The sequence below is a fragment of the Zosterops lateralis genome (assembly GCF_965231275.1).
Source record: "Zosterops lateralis genome assembly, chromosome: 8".
Lineage (NCBI taxonomy): Eukaryota > Metazoa > Chordata > Aves > Passeriformes > Zosteropidae > Zosterops > Zosterops lateralis.
The window spans coordinates 34,043,766-34,063,749 of NC_139768.1; the positions used below are offsets into that span (position 1 = coordinate 34,043,766).

The 19,984-nt window shown below is 41.6% G+C and overlaps 1 protein-coding gene across 1 annotated transcript; it reads right to left on the reverse strand.

Annotated features, from left to right (window-relative positions):
* Window positions 1-1,631: 1,631 nt before the first annotated feature.
* SUPV3L1 (Suv3 like RNA helicase) lies at window positions 1,632-19,826 on the reverse strand. The gene is made up of 15 exons (XM_083866364.1): window positions 19,554-19,826; window positions 14,849-14,926; window positions 14,463-14,570; window positions 12,996-13,110; window positions 12,263-12,431; window positions 10,696-10,807; window positions 10,335-10,412; window positions 9,202-9,293; window positions 8,623-8,803; window positions 8,096-8,189; window positions 7,186-7,405; window positions 6,739-6,819; window positions 5,149-5,325; window positions 3,448-3,596; window positions 1,632-3,107 (listed from the first exon to the last, which is right to left on the reverse strand). The coding sequence occupies exons 1-15, from the start codon at window positions 19,807-19,809 to the stop codon at window positions 2,621-2,623; spliced, it is 2,397 nt and encodes a 798-aa protein (XP_083722490.1). The 5' UTR covers window positions 19,810-19,826; the 3' UTR covers window positions 1,632-2,620.
* Window positions 19,827-19,984: the final 158 nt, after the last annotated feature.

Genomic DNA, 19,984 nt, shown 5'->3' on the forward strand with positions numbered 1-19,984 from the left:
CATTTCATGTGAGATAAACTCATCTATCTTTGGTGAGGTATCAAAGGCAGTAGCAATGCTGGGTGCTAAATTTGGTACCCAGGTTAACAAGGAGACAAGTGGACAAGGCTACTAGCGAGTCATCAGGGGAAATCCTTCTGTTTTATAGTTTATGATTCCAAGACCAACCCCTAGAACACATTACCCCTTCCCTGCAGTGGCAGCAGCTTCATTCCCCATTTTATTCCCATAAGTTCATCAAAGCTCAGGAGAGAAATGGATCTCCATAATTCACTCTTCCTGCATATGCCACTCCTAGTGCAACATCAAGATATAAAGTAGGGCAGAACCTCTGAGGGGACTGATGGGAAAAATCGGAAGAGATGGAAACAGCACAGACAGAACAGAGCATACTGGACTTAAAAGACAGAAGGATTTTAGCAAGCAGTGCTGTTACAATCAGCATTTTACATTTGAAGGACAGCAAATTAACAATTAATGAATGAACTTCTGAACATCTCTAATTTCAATGCCTGAAATTAATCTGGAAATATGAATATCTGAAACAATTCTGCAAATGTGATTCCCAGATCAAGAGAACAGCATTGTTGTTGCTTAAAAATAAAGCTTCAGCACAGCCCCACAAGGCAGGTTAAGAATGGGTAGTTGGGGTAACCCCGCACCACACCAAGTCCAGATTGTACCACATGGGACCAATTTGGCAGCTATTCTAATGGGAGTCAATGACAGCCACATCATTAGCTCAGAAGAAAAGAAAACTTTCATAAAGTCAGCCTGGAAATGCGTGAATAAACTTCAGAGCTTCTAAAATAGTTACTATGGAGTCACTATGGAAACAAGCAGCGAGTGAAGCAAAGTGCTGATCTCAGCAAAACACAAAATAGAATGCTTATAGTCATTTAGCTTCTTTATTGCAAGGCTTGGTGCTGAAACAAGAGGCTGGCTTACATCCTGAAGTCCTAGACACTCTTTCCTTGCTCAAAAATACACACTAGTACTCAGCTACTGTATGATTAAAGGATAAATTCAACCTAACAGAAGCAAAGCACTTCAATGTGGGTCTTCTGCAGGCCAACCTCACACACACTGGGCAGAGAAAACAAGACTTGTCCATGGTGGGAGCCCCAAGGTGGTTTCCAGCAGTGGCCTGCAGATCCACCCTGGATCTGGGGGAAGTGCAGTCCCAGGGGTAAGTGGGACAATACATGTGGTCAAAACGTGCCTGCAGGCTTGAGCAACTACTGCTTCCCTCCCAGTGAGTGCCAAGGAACAAGGAGGCACCTGATAGCACCTCATCACAAAGGCTGTGTGACAGCAGCAAATGCAACACCCTTTGTAAGGGTTAATGCGAGCTTGCACTCTGTGCAAGTGGTGGTGTTGTTCAGCAGGACTCTGAGAAAGTAAAGCTCAATTACTCATCTGCAAAGCAGAAAATCCACAACACTCACATGGCCATTGCCACACACACAGAGTTGCCTGGTTTTTCTTGGGGGAGGAAAAAAAGATGTGGTTTTGCAGAGGAAGGACCTAAAACTTTCTCTTCCCATCAGTACTGTACTGAAACCAGCAGGAGATCATGTGGACTAGAAACATTTACACACTGCTTGCCTTTTAATAAACAATGAGGAAAGAGTACATGAACTACATTTAAAAACAGCTGTAAAAACATTTTTTCAAACTGCTGCAGATTTCTTTCTGAACAGCAGCATAAAGGATAGTAGGAGAAAGAAAAGGGGATTCAGAGCAAACTTCCAACCTGCAGAGAAACACAGCTGATCACTTCAGAAAGTCAGATATCTGATAGTGAAACTCAGTCTGAATCCCAAAGGTTTCCCAACGCTAAGACAAGCAGGACCTGTGCACTTGTACACAGCCAATACCAGTTGTAGCGTTATGTTCCTCAGGCAGCCCAGCAGCATGTACAAGTGCTGAAAACCCATTTCTGTAAATACACAGCAGTTTCAGCATCTGATTCTTTCCACTCTCCAGTACCCATACTGGGAGCTCAAAAGCACACCTTAAAGCTGCTCACATGAAAACCAAATCACACAGCATCATAATTAACCATCAGATTACAGAACTGAAATTCATTCCAAAATTCTTGTGGCCAGAATTCCACCACTCCCGATATATTACCACAAATGCTTTTCACCTCCTTCCATGTTTTCACAGGACACAATGGTTAGAGGCACATGACTCCTATCACCATTCTGAGCTGATTTTGTTCCAGGTAGTTCATTACTTTTTTGTGGTCTGTTAGACTCTGCCCTTTGGGAAGGGGTGGAATGAGTACCTAATTCATTACTAGTGGAATATCTGACATTTATTGATGATGAGAAGATATCTTGCAAGAAGACATCAAATTCAAATTTTCACATAGCAGCAGATCACACATTTATGCTGAACACCATGATTGAAAGAGTATACAGCTGAGTGGTAAAAACAAACTTATGGCCTCTGAGCTTTTAAGAGTTCATTTCTCTGAGTGCTTCACATTACTGGTCATGGGAGAAGGAAAAACATCAAGGAGCTGCAGCAGTGTAAATATGAAATGCCAAAGAAGTTATTAAAATAGTATTTTATTTTATGAATAAAAACTCAACAGAATTAGGACATGGTTCTATTTTCTCTTTTTCCTCGTTTCCTTTGAACTATGCTGATCATCTCTTTTTGAACCAATGCCATATCTACCATTCCTGTGCTGATCCTGCCACTCGCTCTCCAGCTGCCTCAGCATTTCCTGTGTCAGAAGTCCCTCCCGCAGCAATCTGTTGGCAAGGGATCCACGTCCATAGCTTTTCAGATCCTCCTGCCTGCTACCAAGTCGAGAGGGTCTTGAGCTCCTCGCTCTTCTCAGTCCTGCAGCCTCCACTGCAATGGACAGTGCCTCTGTGGAGGCTGCACCCTGACGGCCTGAAACCACCCTGGCATCCTTTGAGAGAGGAAAGTCTTCTGGCACAACTTCAGCTGTGCCAGGAGCAGCTGCAGACTGCGATGCTCGGATCAGCTTTGTGATGTTGCAGACGCCAATTTGTATAATGTCATCGAGTTTTTTCTGAATATCCCTCACAAGGACAGCGTCAGGGAACATATCCAAGAAGCGGTAACTGAAGAGAGGCAAAAGAACACACAATAAAACCTTCTCAATGGGACAAAAATTGGATATATATTAGGTAAAAAGAGTATTTATTACATGTTGCTTTAATTTGCATTTTAGCTGCTCCAGCCTAGGATCCCCTTGTTTCTACCTTTCTCTTTCTGTCACTCAAACTGCTGTCTGCAGAACTCATTCCCTCAACATTGCATTTGTCAAGATCCTCTAAAGGACCAAAGGAGCCCATCCTGCACCACATTCATATGGACTTGAAGACACTGCACTTCTAGGACTGTAAGTCATAAATAACAGGGAAAATTTTTAAAAAAAGTTTTCAAGCAGAAAGACAATACCTTAACCACAGATAGAGGTCAAAAACATCATGCACAGCTTCAAGGTGTATTAGTTCCTTGATGTTTTTTGGAGCAGCTAAGGGCCACTTGGTGTGCCTGCAGAGCCAGTCAAATGTCAGAGGCTCATTTCTACTGAATTGTCGTGCAAACTGAAAAACAAGCAGATTCAGTCGAACCCTCAGTTAGTCAGGAAAGAAGAAATCCACAAAGAGTTAAATTCCCCAGAGTCTGCATACATAGAATACTCCATAAAAATACCTGCTTTGTTTTACACAACCCAAATGTCACACATTCTTTTACTTAATTACTCAACACAGGAGTCACCTCTCCTTTCCAGGGTCTCATTAACACAATTTGTTCATGGGCCACGCACAGAGTTAAGCAACAAAAGCACAGAGCTATCCAGAAAAGTGTCACACTGAAGGCATTTGATTTCATCCAGCAAAGCAGATGGATTTTGTGTCTTTTTTAATTCTCCTCCTATTTGGTTAATTATCTTGTTTCAGGCCTGCCAGGGTTTAGAATAGTAAATGTATTTCCTGGTTTAGGAAACACACTACACAAAACCAAACAGATTAATCTGCACCAGAAATCTGCTCTGAAACCCAAACACCTCACCTCTTCAACTAACAGAAAAACAAGTCAATTAAGATTTAAATCTAAAATTTTCAAAGAGTACTGATGCCTTGGAAGAACTGCTTCCTATCTGGCAGATACTGAAGTGGGTTTTCTTGGCCAGGAAATAGGACTTTAACTCACACAAGCATTCACAACAGCCTACCTCCTTCTAACACCACATTATGCCCCTCTACACCTTCACTACTTGGACTCCAAAAGCTCAGCATTTTTCTAATGAGGCACTTGTTTCAACTCTTTAATCAATCACTTTTTTTTTTAAAAACTATTAGCAATTTCTGAAAAGCAGGGTTCTAGTATTTGTGACATGAGGGCACCATATCAGTTTCATTTTTATACTATTTAAAAGTTTAATGCAGTCTTCAAAAAGGGAACAATGGCAATACTATCTAACAAAGTAACAGTCTCAAGTGACATTATTATTATTAAAGCTGAAAAACTGAAAAATCAGCTGACTGCAAATTCCTCAAAATAATCAGTCCATGGGGCACAGGAAAAAAAAACAATTCATCCAGGCCTGAAAAGGAAAGTGACATAATTTTGTGAGCAACTTACAGCTCTGTGTTTTCTGAGGTTTAAATTCTATATAACTGTATTACAGCATCAGCAATCACCCTTAAGCCCACATTCTCTTCTTTTCTTGACAAGCTAGCAGCTCAAAGGAGCAGTAACTTGGTTTTTAATGACTGCTTTGAGGAACACTGTAGTGCAAAGCTTAACAGTGCACACGTGACTAGGGAACACAACTCTCATCTCTCCCAGTTCAGAGCTGACATACAAGGACAAGCAGCAGGATTTTCAGAGGCAAACAGCAGAGAAGCTATCTGAACTATAATTTGCATCCTGAGAACCAGGTCTCAGAACTCTGGTCAATAAAACAGAAGAATTCAATACATGTCCAGCTATTTTATATTTCTTATTCTACCTGTGAGCACTTTTGAATGCTCTCAAATGATCTGATGGCAAAGCCCACAACAAATACAGCAGCTAGATACAGTCCCAGCACACTAAAACCCTCTTGGTCCAATATAAACATCATATTTTTCAGAGGAAAAAATAGCTGACCTTCAACAGAGTGGTACACACAAAAGGCTCTTTTCTGTTCAAGGGTGCAGTGCAGAAGACGTATCGTGATCGCAGATTTAGTGGAATGTGCTGAATCATGTCTGCTATAAATTTGAAGTCATCAATATTGCAGACAAAGTACATCCCATCCACCTGTGAGAGGCTCACAAAAATATCCTGTGAAAATAAAACCAAATGTAAGAATGCTGTTCCAGGAGAGGGTTGTTATACTTTATCTTACCAAACCAAACAATTATTTAGAGTTTGAAAGACTAGTTATACTGAAAGAACAATTTAAAAACATCCAACTTGACCACACTTAGCAGAATTTGCATTAAATTCTCCAACACAGGCTCAGAGGAGAAGACATAATACACTACATTTAAACACTCTCAGTCAGTCTCTCAATTAACACAGTTCTGGAAGGGTATATTTTAGTTACAAAGAACATCACAGGAACCAGTTACCACTATGTTTAGTAATTTCTCCAGGTTTGTCACTTAGCATGACTCAAAATTGAGGTATTTTTAGCTCAATGTCAGGATCAGATCTATTTTAAGAAGAAAGAAAACACAAGCTAAATACATTAATCCAATAGAGGCGTTCAAAGAAAACATGAGACATACTCAGGGTTTGGAGAAACAGAAGATACAATGCATCCTGCAGGGGGAATTTTATGGGCCTCCAAAATTATTTCCCTAATGTAAATCTTTGAATCTTTTTTAAAACATCATTAAATAAACACTGAGCTTTTTAATTAAATGTGACTGAATATTTAAGAGATCAAAAACAACATAAGGTTTTTATCTTAATACTACTATGCCAGCCCAGAAATTGCTAATTTAAGAATTTCAAGGATGTGTTGTTACTCTACCAGGCTGTCTTCCAGGAGGTCTCCAGGTATAATCTTTTATTTCAAGGTTAGAAATATACATTTTGCTACATAACAGCAAATCAGCAGGAACAATAATGCACATTTAAACCCATGAAAGCTGCCAAGGATTTCTCAGTTTACTAAAAGCTGTGATAACATTTTTTCAATACAGTATTGCAATCGATTTCTACTATATAATGTTTAGGCACATTCTAAAGAACTAGTATCTGTCTAAAGAGGAGATCAAATTGATCTCACAAAATCAGTTTTCTAAAAGTTACAAACACACTGCTCTACCACAAAATCCACAGAAACGGGAAAAAAAATCAGGTAGCTTTCAGATATGTGGAAATCTGACATGACCAGTTTCCCAGGAATTTTCCAATAATTTATCTAATTTTAGATCTCTAATCTTCAGCCTCAGACTGAAATGTCTACATTTAAAATCCAGAAAAGATGGAATGAAAAAGCAGCTGCACAGTTTTAAACACGTGTAAAAATGACTGACGTGTCAACAGCTTTCAAGTTTATAGTAGCACAGAAATGTTCAACATCCTAAACCTATATTCAGTCACTTGTGTGGTAGAGAGAAGAATCCAATCAATAAAAAAATACACACAAGGCTGTCTGTCAGGTCTCCCAAGGACAGGTTTTTACCAAGCTACTTAGTGATACTTCATTTTTAAAGCAGAAGCTAATATTTTGATCATTCTTACAATTAAGTTGGACAGAGTGGCATCAGGAAGATGATAAGCAAACATTTCTATCTGCTCAGGAGTAGGATGTAGGCCAGCTGCCTAAATGGAAAACAAAGAAAAAAAACCTCCATTAATTCTCAATATTGTTTAAAGTTAATGCACCAGAAACAACATAATGGAAGATAAAGTGCAAGAAACCAAAGCACCCTGCAGACTCCAGTTTATTTGGCACACTTAGCTGAAACTCGAGAACTTCTGTGCTCAAGCTTTTAATCCTTAAAAGAGCAGATTCAACAAAAAAAATTTCAAGTGTACAAATGGGACATCCATCCAAAGTCATTCTGGCACAACACAACCCAGTTTTATTACCAAATTGCCAACAGACAGAAGGCAAAATAATTTGGGATCAGAATACCATAAGGCAGCCCAGGGTACAGCTGTATAACCTGGGACTGAGGCTCTCACCCTGACAGGGGGCACGGCCTCGCCCAGGATCTCCCTCAGGCGCACGAGGTCATCTCGGTGCATGGCGGTGACCTCCCCCTGCTTGAAGGAGGAGCCGAAGCGCCCGGCCCTGCCTGCGATCTGCAGCGCCTGCGACGTGGTGATGGAGTCGATCTCCTTCTCTCCCTTCTCGTTGACTGTTGGCTTCACTATGGAGTTAAAAATTATTCTTCTGATACACCTGAAACATTTCAACAAAAAGGCCAATTCTTTTTTTGTGAATTACTTCCAATATGAAGAACTAAATATGTTGCTTTTTTATAAGCCTTTTTTCTCCTCTATAAATTAGGGTATCGCGGATATTACTTATGGACACAACATATTCTAAAGGGCAGGAGAAGGCCACTGGCTAGTTGCAGGAGAATCATCATCCCTGCACACATCATTCATGTCCTAATTGCCTCCCAGTCCATTCACCACCACATGCCTCAGTAGTTTGCAGCAATGTGACTGTGTGTCCTTGACTAATGAAATACATCTGACACTGGCCTGAACTTGCTCTGCCTTTCAGAAATGCAAGAGAATGATAACTCTGACAACCTAGCACATTTAACTCCAGTTGATCCGGTAGCCCCTGCCAGGTATCACACTGAACTGTGTGAATAGGCCAAGGGAGCCATTTAATTCTTGGAATCAGTTTTAAAATTAGAGCTTAGATCTGCCTAACCAAATTGATTGCTTCTTCAAAATTGAAATGTATGTACTATGTTATCTAGACAGATATTTGGATGAGTTAATCAGACTGGGAAGATAAAAAGCAAGGAAATTAATACCATCATACCATCATACCAGAAAGAAAAGAAATTGAAAGTGGCCATCATACCAGAAAGAAAAGAAATTGAAAGTACCATAACCTGCTGCAAGTACTTACAAATTGAGTCCCATTCCAATTGCATCTGTAGCAACTAAAATTTTGCATGGATCATCAGGATCATTGAATTTCTTTGCCTGTTCAAGCTTTGTTCCTAAAACAGAATGACAGAACACTTCCCATAGCAAACTTCATACAAAATAAAGACAATGCATCACTAAGTCCAATGTCATTATAACAGTCTGAGGAAATAAATAAATAAATGAATTGATATTTGATTGGTATTTGGCTGCAGATGGGGAGAGGGTGCAGGAGGGATTTAAATCATTCCCAGAGCTGCGGATAGACCTCATTTAATTATATCTATCTGTGAAGATCAAAATTAAGTACATAATAAAGGTCTAATCCCAAGATTAAAACACTAGTCAATGAAAGCTGATTACTTTCTCTAGATATACAGAGAAGAAAAACTAGGAAACTTGCACTGCTTTATTTTAGAATAAAAAAGTAGTACAAGGGGGTTTTCTCTTAAGAAAAGCAGCAAGAAACAGAACACTCCCCTAACAATAAAAGTAAGAGTGCTTTACCTGGTGGCAGACTGCCATATATGACAGCACACTCTAATCCTCTGGCTTCAATCTGTCGGCTGACAGAGTAAATGTCATTCTTACTGAAACAGACAATGCAGTCCCCAGGACGGAGGTTATCCAAGGACTCTAAGGGATAATCCAGCACAGTCAGAGGAGTCAGCCTCTTGTAGTTTCGGACCTAGAAATAAAGTTGTCAAAGATGGTATCTTTTTAAACTCAAATTCCATCACATCAAGACTATAAACACATCCTGTCAAGTCAGTAAACTCGAGAGCACTGTGCCCTCCTGGAAGAGCAGAACTGTAAATAAACAGCTGCCCATAAACAACTGCAGCATCCCTGAAGGGAACTCATCAAACCACTTATCTTCTTTCAGAAAAACAGTATCTCTATTTGAACAGGGAAAGAAAGAACTTTGCAACATCTTTGCCTTACAGAAACTGAGAAACATTTTAACAAGACTTCCTGCAGGACAACTTTGAGCGGTGATACCCTCAAAAGGACCCTACATTTTTATCCGTGTTTTACAGCAAAGAGAACCTGATGTTCTGTTCATAGCTTCTCAGAATTACTTACTTCAACTTCCTCCCCTGTAGTGTACATGAGCTCTGTCACCAAGTCAATAGCAGCAGGTTCTCCACAAACGTGGATTTCTTCTGCACAGAGGCCTGAACAAGGTCCAGTGAAATAAAAAGCAAAATGTTATTTGTTTATATGCAACAGTAGCTTTTAGCTGGCTCTTAAGGTAACAAAAAATTGTGTTTTGGTTACTAAACAATGAAGACTGTATTTCACCTCCTCTCCCACAATTCACTATTTCCCTAGAGCTGCTCTTGATCTCGTACCAGCAGGTGATATTGACAAATCACGAGTGTGATAATCAGAGCAACTAATACCTCACTGCACCCTCTTGGCCAAAACAAGAGGTACCCTCAGCCACTGAACAAATGAAGCAAAGCGTTGAGAATGTTCTATTTACTACTCATGTTTTACTAACTCCCAAACCACAGCAGAACTGAGGAGTTTGGTTTTCTGCATGAATTCACCTCTAATTCACTCAGAACAGAAAAGGGAAAAACAGGAAGTAAAGGAAGTGTGAGAAATCTGCTGAACCTAGAATGAAAACCAACAGAAGGAAGGGTCAAGAGGGAATCAGATTCCAAACTTCTGCCCCAAATGTGAGGAAAAATGTTTCAAAAACTCCTCTAGAAAAATTCTAAAATTATCAAAATGAGCATTCCTCTGAGAACACAACAGATTGATGCAGCTCTACAAATGAGCCATTTGAAATTAACACTATAAAGTATTTAAAGTTACCATTACTTAGCAGAATCTCTACAAAGCTAGCCACTTGAAAACTGCTGTTTTAATTGAATGGAAGTATATATATATATATATATCTTAGAAATAGTCAATGTTAAAGGATAACAATGCAGTAAATACTCCCTGTTATCCAAGGAAGGAAAAATAAGAGACATCTGAACAAAATTTTAAAAACCTATTCATTAAGTTAAACACAACAGGTAGCTTCCTGTCATACAGACAAATCCTTTGAGGCAGAGCATCTCTCTAACTAGCTGTGAGAAGACATGAAGAAGAAATACTTTTATTTTGCATCACATACTATAACCACTAATGACTATACTGACTGCTAAGCTTTGATTTCATGTGCCATTAAGCCAATTAATTGCCAACACAAAGAAGCTTACCTAGAAGGGCTCTTGTCCAAGCCCAGCCTCTGGCAGGATCTCTGATCATCTGAATTTCATCAATCACAGCAACTTCATCTTAAAACAAAAGAAGAATAATATGATGCACTAAGGAAGAACATCTAGAATGGCAGTGCAAGACACAAAGGAACTGAAGGAACCTGCAGGCTGCTCAAACAAAGCTAATCCTCTATCCCCAAAAAGCTATTCCAAGATGATCCAGGTTTCTTGAACTGCTCTATCATAGTTCAGGAATTGTTCAAATAAGAGTGAAAAAAGAAGAGTTCAACTACTTTTGAGTCCAAGCAATAACACACATAAGGGTACCACAGACAGGACAGAAACAATTATGTATACTTACAAGGTGTATTAGTGCTGCACATTTCAATGGTACAAGCAACATGGGGAGCCTGTCTGGCATCCTCATTGGCAAACACACGTTCTTCTCCTGTCACCAGGTCACATGGCACATTCTAAAAGCATTCAGAAATCTCAGGTTAAGTTTCTTGAACATAAAAGGATCCCCTTTCCAAAGAGGACAAAAACATTTTCTTACAGTAGTTTCTAGGCCAGTGTAATAGAACTTATCCAAAAAATAACTACTCAGCCTTGAGAGACTTGTGCCTTGTATTTAAGTCCTATCAGAGTGGAGGGTTAATGAAGAGGTGGTATCTGTAATTAGATGCCTTCCCCTACTCCTGCAGGAGGTTACACCTTCCCCTGAGCATTTTAGAGCTGTCACATCTGCCACAAAAGAACTGCTACATGAGTACAGGGGGCTCATAAAGCAAGACCCAGCAGCGAAGGAGCCTTGCAAGCTCCAGCCTGCTCCAGCTCCTTTAGCAATTGCCCTGCTGCCAGCCTCACCTGCTGCCTTGTACTGGCACAGCAAGAGCTCAGAAGATCAACAAGATGAGAATCAGCTGAGAGAGACAGCTGAGGCCACCACTCTGTCAGCCCTACACTCCTTGCTGCTGATGGCTGCTCCATCCATACCTACAGCCACCTGCAGAGCCCTGCTGGAAGCTGTTTAAGCCCCAAGGGCCTAAACATGATCCAGGAGCCAACCTCTGAAAAGTTCTCCCACACACTAAACCACTTGGGAGGAAAGTTCAGTAATCACTAGCAAGGAAAATTACTGCTTGGTACCCACAGTCACCCTGTGAATACATGTGGTACATTACAGATATCTCCTAGGACAAGCCAATCTTTCTGATGTGTTGCTCAGACAGACTGACAATAGGAGTTACAAATGCTACATCAAAAAAGGAGAAATCACAGCATCACTACTGTACACACACTGTGCTGAGTTAACATGTGATATGTGGCTGTAGTGCTTCAGAACTGCTCTGGTTCTCGGCAGCTGGAAACATACTGGTGAGGAGCCTCCAAAAATAAGCCAGAAGCAATATAAAACACTAATGAGAATTTCCTCTAGGAAATATACAGCACTACTCTTCAATTCAATACATATGAATCTGCAGAATTTTTCAGGGACAGTGAAGTGAAATATATTTATACATTGAAGAAGGTTGAGGGGAGTTAAGCAAGGGTAATTTTTTGAGTACAAGCTATAATAAAGGTCATGGGCAAAAGAAGGTATGGTCCCTATGCTGCAAAACCCAATAGCAGAACCTGCCTAACCCAGGGAGCCACAAATTCCAGAACAGAAGCAGGTTACAGGGATGATTGCAGAGCACATGCTCTGGGGACAGCACTATTCCACCTGGGGAAATTATGTTCCTTGCTGCTCCTAAAGCAGGAATGCACAACTGATTTCACATGAGCTGACACCACTGCAAAGCAAAGGCACCTGCCCAAGCACAGGGCTCCAGGGACCACCTGGGGCCACCACAGGACTTGAGAGACATGAATTCATGAGATTGTTCCAGTACTAAGGATGTTGGTAAGTAATATGACATACTGACAGCATCATTACTCTTTTGGAAGATCTCATGAGCCAGAAGTTTTAGTGGACCACAGTATATTCCAGATTTGGCTGACAAAAATCTCTGGATAGCATGGTAAGTTTTTCCACTGTTTGTAGGACCAGCATGGAATATTATCTTTCTCTGAATAGCCCTGGCATCTGGATACCTAAAACAAAGACAAAATAAACAAGACCTGTTGAACATTTATCTGGATACTGATTGAGGAGAAACTGGTTATTAGCGTAAGCATTTATTTATTTATTTATAATTTTAATGTGTGTTGAAAGCAGAAATATCAAGTTCTTAGAGACAGTAAAAAGAGATTACTGTGTCTTACACACTGATCTTCTAAGTCATACAATGCTTTCAAAGATTCAAAGTGAAATTCACACATGACGTTCAAAATAATTTTCAGTATTACTGAAATTCTCTCTCCTTGAGCTTATCAATATTTTAATGTTTTGATGTGCTACCTCCTAAACATATTGTCAGAAAACATCTTTCTGGAAAAGCCACACCAACTCAGTGACTTTCATAGCTGATATAATCTTATTTTCTTTTTAATTCACTGTGATGTATCTTGTAAAAAAATACAAGAGTTCCTGACACAAACTGTTGTAAAAACAGAGAAAAGAACTGAAAATGTAGCATAATTGCATTTAAGTCCACAGTCTGTCAAATTCTACAAGACTAAGGAAAGAAAACAGTGCAGTCACTTCACCACACTGACCAGTTGGGGGGCAGCCTCAGGTCGCTGATCTTGCGCAGGTCATCCATGCAGTCCAGCATTGGAAAGATCTGCTTTGCATGCCTCAGGAAAAATGGAAACAGATCATCCACATGCCCTAGAACAACAAATCCTTTTCAGAAAGTTTGTGTGCTTGTCTGAGCATCTACCTTCATAACAAACTTTGAAAAAAAATTTTCTACTACTTCCACCCCACACTTATGTAATCCTTTCAACTTCTGGCTCTCAACAAAGTTCAATAATTATCTCAGTGGCAGAAAGGGAAACTAACACGAGTACATGGACTCATTTAGCAATGGAATACAAACACAATAATATGAAAAAATGCATCTCATTTCGGTATATTCTCTCTGCTCAGCCTACTCGCCTACAAAACTTCTAAATAAAAATGAGATGTGGGAAAGCTGGAGGAGAGGGAGAGATTTTAAAGTACTTTTATGAATAAACAGAGAAAAACAGATTTGCAGCCTCTCTAAGCTACCGAGGCTTAGGATGCTGGTTCCAATTTCTACGTTTCCAACCCCTAGGAGAGAAAATAAAAATACTAAAATCAACTCATAAGAGAAATCCAGGTTCATTCTTCTGAAGGTGTGCAGAGGAGACATGTGGGCTTAAAGGTCTCATTTCAGGTCACACTCCTACTGTCCAACTCTCATAGAATTTCAAACAACTATCTTGATCTAAAAAACTGTTATTATCAAACATACACACACAAAAAGAAAAAGCAGTGGTTTGGGGTTTGTTGGAGTGTTTTTGTTGGGGGGGGATGTTCCATTTTGGGGGAGGTTAAATTGAGAATTATTATTCAATGACTAAAAATTATTGTGGATTTTTAAAAAAACTGTAATATATTTAATTATTATCTTTGGACAAGCAAAACCCAGATTAAAAATTACAGTATTTCCGTATATGAGTTTTAAGGCATAATGCTCATATATAACCAAACAAGGAATGGAAATGAAAAAATAAACACACACTGTGCAGCTCAAGCCCTGGAGAAAGCTGATCCTGCTGCTCTCAGTTAAGGGCTGTAAATCACAACACAGGATGCACTAAGCAGGGAAACACACCCCTGAGTGCCACAGGGAACTGTCACAAAGCTGCCCCTAAAGCCACCAGCCAGGAGAGAGCTCTCCAAGTGCCCCCTAGTGACTACTGGATTTTTAAGAGAGGGATAAACACACCAGCACTCTTTTTATTTCAGCACTGAACAGACACTGTAAAACAACAGGCTGCTTCCTGCTAACACCTCCACATCTTTCATTTCCACTTCAGAAGGTTTAAGAACTGAACATTCCCTAGGATGGGCACAAGTGTTTTGCATAGGGAAGCAGGGATTTTTAATCTCTCTGACAGCATAGTAGGGGGTGCACATGTATGTATGTAAGTATACAGGGCAAAAACAAGTAAAAATGCACATTTTATTTCACAAGCATTCCAGATACTTGCCTGCACCACAGCATATATCATTGAGAATAATATGCAAATCAGCACTCACAGAACTGGATTCCATTATATACTTCCTAAAGCTTATAAATGCCTGGTGAAAGAGACGAGCTAAAAAAAAAATTAAAAAATAACAATAAAAAAGGAATAAAATTAATGTAGCCAGGATCAGAAAAGTCTATTTGTAAACCCCCAATAAAACAATGAAGGAGTTAATTAAAAACTTATACCTTAATATAAGCTATTAAAAGTAAATAGAAATGGTATTTGAACTAAGTGACAGAGACAACACAAAGAAGCAATGTTGTGATAAAAAGATCCCATCTAATATCATATTTGAATTAACAACAGATTTCACATTAAAACATTATAAACTTAAAACACCTTACCATCTAGTCCATTTTCTACTCCTAGTCTTTGAATTTCTTTTCTTTTGTAGAATTTGTTTAAGTGTTTTAGAACTTCACCTGTAGAAAAAGAATAACTTTATTTTTCAGCTTCCTCAAAATTAAATCACATTCTCCTGGCCCAAAGATTCTGGCTTGTAGTCTCCCTGCGCTGGAGAGAGGGAATCTTTCCATGCTGAACAGACTGAAATGAACTCTCCCTAAATCAAATACAATCAATAAGTGAGGTTGGGACTCTTGTGGAAAAGAAAAACCTTCAACTGCAGCAGAGTAAGAACTGCCATGAAGATGGAGCCAGCCATCTCCCCTGGTACTTGATATGAAATCATAGAGATGGAAACTTGCAGCTAACAAGTCATGGAACAAACTAATTAATGTTTTGGGGTGGGTTTTTGTTTGCTTTTTATCAGTACCTATCAAGAGGTTTTAATATGAAAATCAAATCTGCTTGAACTACTTGGTGACAGCTTTTAATCAACATTCTGAGGTACATTCTTCCCTCCACCCTGCTTCCAAGACAGACTCTTCAGAAAGATCAGGTAAAGCAGACACAGTACTCTTACTTTTCTCAGGTTAAATAAAAGAAAGGAAGAACAAAACCAGTTTCTTCATATATATCACGAATTACTCACCTTTCTTTGAATAAAATGCTCTTATAAATTTATTAATAAATTCTTTCCCTCCCCTAGAAGACAAGTTCAGTGTTGCAATAAAATGGTGTTTACTCAAGTAAAATCATACTGATTTTTTAGTTCATTAAATGTTAGTTAGATGACAGTGCAAAAAGATGTGTCCCCTTTCTAGCGACAGCAGATCAGAAATTCACAAAAAAATCAGGCAAATTTCATTAATACATATTCATGAGTTTACATACATCATTCTTAAAACTCAAGTCTATGAACCCTGCATTATGAAATGCTGGGAGTGATAAATGCAGCACACTCCAGATGCCAGCACAAGTCACTGGACACAACACTGTCAAGCTCTGCTCTCTGCAACTCACTCCGTAACTGTCTGACATGACAGGGAAAACTTCCCATGAGATCAGCCTAAGATTACTGAGAGACTGCCTCTCTAACAGAGACAGTCCACTTGGCACAATGAAAATCACCAGCTGACAAGAACAGGGTAGATTTAAATGCACATCCCCATACCCCGTGCACAGCTACAGGAGTGTCTCAATGGATTAACTCATGTTCTGAAGTGTTCCCAAAGGCAACAAAGAAGCAAGAGCACCAGGGGATTACACTTCCTAGGAAGCTGTCCACACTCCTGTGTAAGGGCCCCGAAATCAAAGACAGGCTGGAAAACTGCAGCATAAGCAAGCACAGGGCTCAGTGCTCTCCAGAGCTTCCCTAAGAAGCTCTAGCAATTAACACAACATCAGCCAGGCAGCTAAATTCACAGCCCATTGGTCTCACTGCAAGATTAAAAGGTCAATGCCAAAACATGTTTCTATCCAAGGCAATGTGACATTGGGACCATGCCACCCTACAACCAAGGTCATGATCCTTCCTAAGCACAAACACTTGTCCTAACAATAAGGTAAATCTAAACAAAACTAAGCTGGCATTGCAGCCCATGTGAGCTTATCCAACTGCACATACACACTCTCAGGACATCTGTGTCCTGTCTCAATTGCCAACCTTTTACTACCCACTCCTGTTTTGAGATTTCCCCTATTTACCGTTCTGTCACTCTAGAACTGTGTTTAAGCTCTTACTCCTCAATTACTCTCACCTCTCAGCAGTATTTTTAAAGTTCTCTGTAAAAAGATAGCCCAACTGCAGTAAAGCTCAGAAATTATGCAGTTAGTCTCCAGAGCATCAGATTCATTGAGACGTTTCAACCCTGTTTGCAGGAAGAGCTTTGAGTCACCTCCCTGTATCTCTGATGACAACAATCCACTGCAGTCGGGCTGGATGCTGCCATTGGGGCAGCTGAAGGGCTTTATTTTAGAATTCCTTCCCAGCTGTTAGACTCCCATTGTCCAGTCCAAGCAACCTCGTGCATTTAGCTAAGCCCCTGTTCAGGCATCTCCTGTTGCTGCCACGTGAACTGCTGCCCACACCTGCCCTCTCCTGACTGGCATTTCCCACGAGCAAAGCATAGCCCCGTGGTCTGACAAGTGAAGCCACAGAAACGACATTCAATGCCAACTGATACTGAAGATACACACACCAACACTGAAAGCATTCATCAGCACCCACGGGTGCACTTCCTATGAAGTCATGGAAAACAGAAACAGTGAATTAATTCCAGGTCTGTTACAAACTTTTTACAAAACTGGCTTTACAAAATCAAGCTTCTAAAAAGACTTTTAGTCTTCCTAACAGTATTTGACTAGTGTGAAAACTATCACCACTCTCACTTGAGCACGTAACAAGCTAAAAAGACAATTCACACTGGAATTACACTCACTAACACAGTTTCTTCACAAACTGTAACCAGAAAGATCATAAATACACATCTTTCTTTATTGAATCTAGTTCAGTACTTGGCAGCAGAATCTGACAAAGTATCTGAATTTAAAACGGAAAAAAACCCCAGATGCATAATACTCTGTGTGGTTAGAACCTGAAGGGGGAAGCAGAGGAAGACTATTTATTTCATTCTTTAAAAATGGCTACATGTTAAGGAAGGTCTCGTCCAGTCCTCTCTAACATTATTTGGTTTCAAAATACATTATTGTTTTTTCAAAATATTGTTGACAGCAACAGAGAGCAATAGAAGCCAACAATCCAGATGAGCAGCACACAGGATTACCTGGCTGCTATTCCTTGCCAGTCTCACATGGAAGAACATCAGGCTGTCTGAAGTAGTTAATGTCCACCTGTGCGAGCACATGTAATTTTAGCCAATCTGTTCTTTCTCAACAACTTAGAAAAGACCAAACAGAATCTATCCTTATTTTCCCAAAGCATTTTAGTTGTAGTTTTGAAAATATTCAACATAACTGCTCCTCTAATAAATGAGACAACAGGTAATGTACAAATAAGAAGCCATCATTCATCTTCATTGGCACCTGAGGAATGCACTATTCATACAAAAGACAAGTCTGACAACACAGATTTTTGCATTACAGCTGTTCAGGATTCTTCATCCTTACTAGGTTTTTTGTAGCTTTCAAGCCAGATATTCTTTTCTTCACAGTTCTGAATAATTAAGATCATTTGCCCATGCTCCTATACTCTGGAGTTAAGACAAATAGTATGTTGTCAGAACACTTAATTAGGAGAAGATACGAAAAAAAATTCCATTTGCGCCCTTAATGCTTTCAGATCAGCAAACATCAAAAGAACTCGTCTCTTATTTATCAAATCTTTAAAGATCACGGAGTCATAAGAACACAGAGCTGTCTGGGTTGGAAGGCACCTTAAAGACTATCTCACTCCAGTCACCTGCCATAGGCAGGGACACCTTCCACTATCCCAAGCTGCTCTAAGTCCCATCCAACCTGGCCTGGGACACTTCCAGGGATGGTGCAGCCACAGCTCCTCTGGGCACCCTGTGCCTCACCAACCTCACAGAGAAGATTTTTTTACTAATACCCAATCTAAACCTACTCTCCATCCATTTGAAGCCATCACCCACTTTTGATCCAGGCACATTCACACACAGACAAACTCTTTGGTCTGTAACACTAATATCTGAAGGAAACTATGCCTTTTAATTTCAGATATAGTTATGGTTGTGGAATGCACAAGACTTGCAGTTTGGCTGCAGGACCCACCCCAAGCCAAGCACCTTTACCCTGACCACGCCAAAACAGAGAATGGAGGAAGCAGGGCAACAGCAGAGCGTTTCCTCCACACAGGGCACGCCTACTGGCCATAGTCAATCGCAGAATAGTCTGAGCTGGAAGGCACATGGATCATGCCCTGCACAGCCCACGCCCACGAATCCTACCACATGCAGGTGTCATCTCGCCCAACAGCCTTTATCCCACTTGACTCTCACGGGCACAATTGGCTACACTGGTCAGACAACCTGCAGGGGAGGACCTCAAGGGGGAAGGTCTCTCTGACCGCAGGAAAGGACCCGAAAGCAGCAGGGGCCAGTCCCCACAGCCCTCAGGATAGTCACCAAATCAATTAAGCTGGAAAAGACCTCTATGATCACCAAATCCAACTTACGACCAAACAAGGCCCTGCGCACCAGAGCAAAGCACTGAGTGCCACATGCAGTCTGTCCTTAAACACCTCCAGAAATGGTAACTCCACCACCTCGCTGGGCAGCCCCTTTCAATGTTTAATCACTTCTTCTGTGAAGAAACTCCTCCCAATGTCCACCCTACACCTCCCCCGGCACAGCCTGAGGCCGTTTTCTCTTGTTCCGATGCTTTTCCCAGGAGCAGAGTCCGACCCTCATCTGGCCGCAGCCAGGCAATTGTATGTAGAGAGCGAGAAGGTGTTCCTTGAGCCTCCTCTCCTCCTGGCCGAGCCTCATCAGCTCCCCAGCCGCTCCTCATCAGATTTTTGCTCCAGCCCCTTCCCCAGCTCCTTCTCTGGACCAGCTCGAGCTCCTCAACGTCCTTCCTGATCCGAGCGGCCCCGAGCTGCACGCAGCGCCCGAGCTGCGGCCTCTGCAGCCCGCCTCCAGCGCTGGCGGACAGAGGGCGGGCGGGGTCTCACGGAGAACGGCTCCCGCCCCCTGACGGTCCTCTCACGGTCCCGCCCGCACTCACCCTTGTCGAGGGGCCGCGTGAGCTCGGCCCCCACGTCTTCTTCGGCGGCGCCGCCGAGGCCGGGCTTCAGCGGCACGGGCACGAAGAGCGAGGTGTCGGGGGCGCGGGAGGCGCCGCCGTCCCCGGAGGAGGCCGATGCCGAGGCCGGTGCCGAGGACAGGACGGGGCGCGCGCGGGGAGCGCCGCCGCCATGCCGGAGCGCGAGCCCCGCGCGGGCCGGGAGCCGCCGCAGCAGTGACCACGCGCAGCGACTCATCCGCGGACAAGGGCGGCGGCGCGCGGCCAACGCATCATCGCTCCGCGCCCGCCCCGCCCACCCGCGCGTGCGCGGCACCCCCCCCCCCCCCTCCCCCGGGCGCCCTGAGGGCGGGCAGCGCCCCTCACACATAGACGAGCCGGGTTTAGTGAGAATACAGCTGGTTTAATAATTC

Bases quoted from the DNA above. Each gene is read 5' to 3' on its own strand.
- SUPV3L1 (XM_083866364.1), bottom strand. From the start codon at position 19,809: ATGAGTCGCTGCGCGTGGTCACTGCTGCGGCGGCTCCCGGCCCGCGCG. The intron at 14,927-19,553 runs GTGAGTGCGGGC...CTTTTTCTACAG, and splicing joins CACGCGGCCCCTCGACAAGG to GTGAAGTTCTAAAACACTTA. The intron at 14,571-14,848 runs GTAAGGTGTTTT...TTTTTTTTTTAG, and splicing joins AGTAGAAAATGGACTAGATG to CTCGTCTCTTTCACCAGGCA.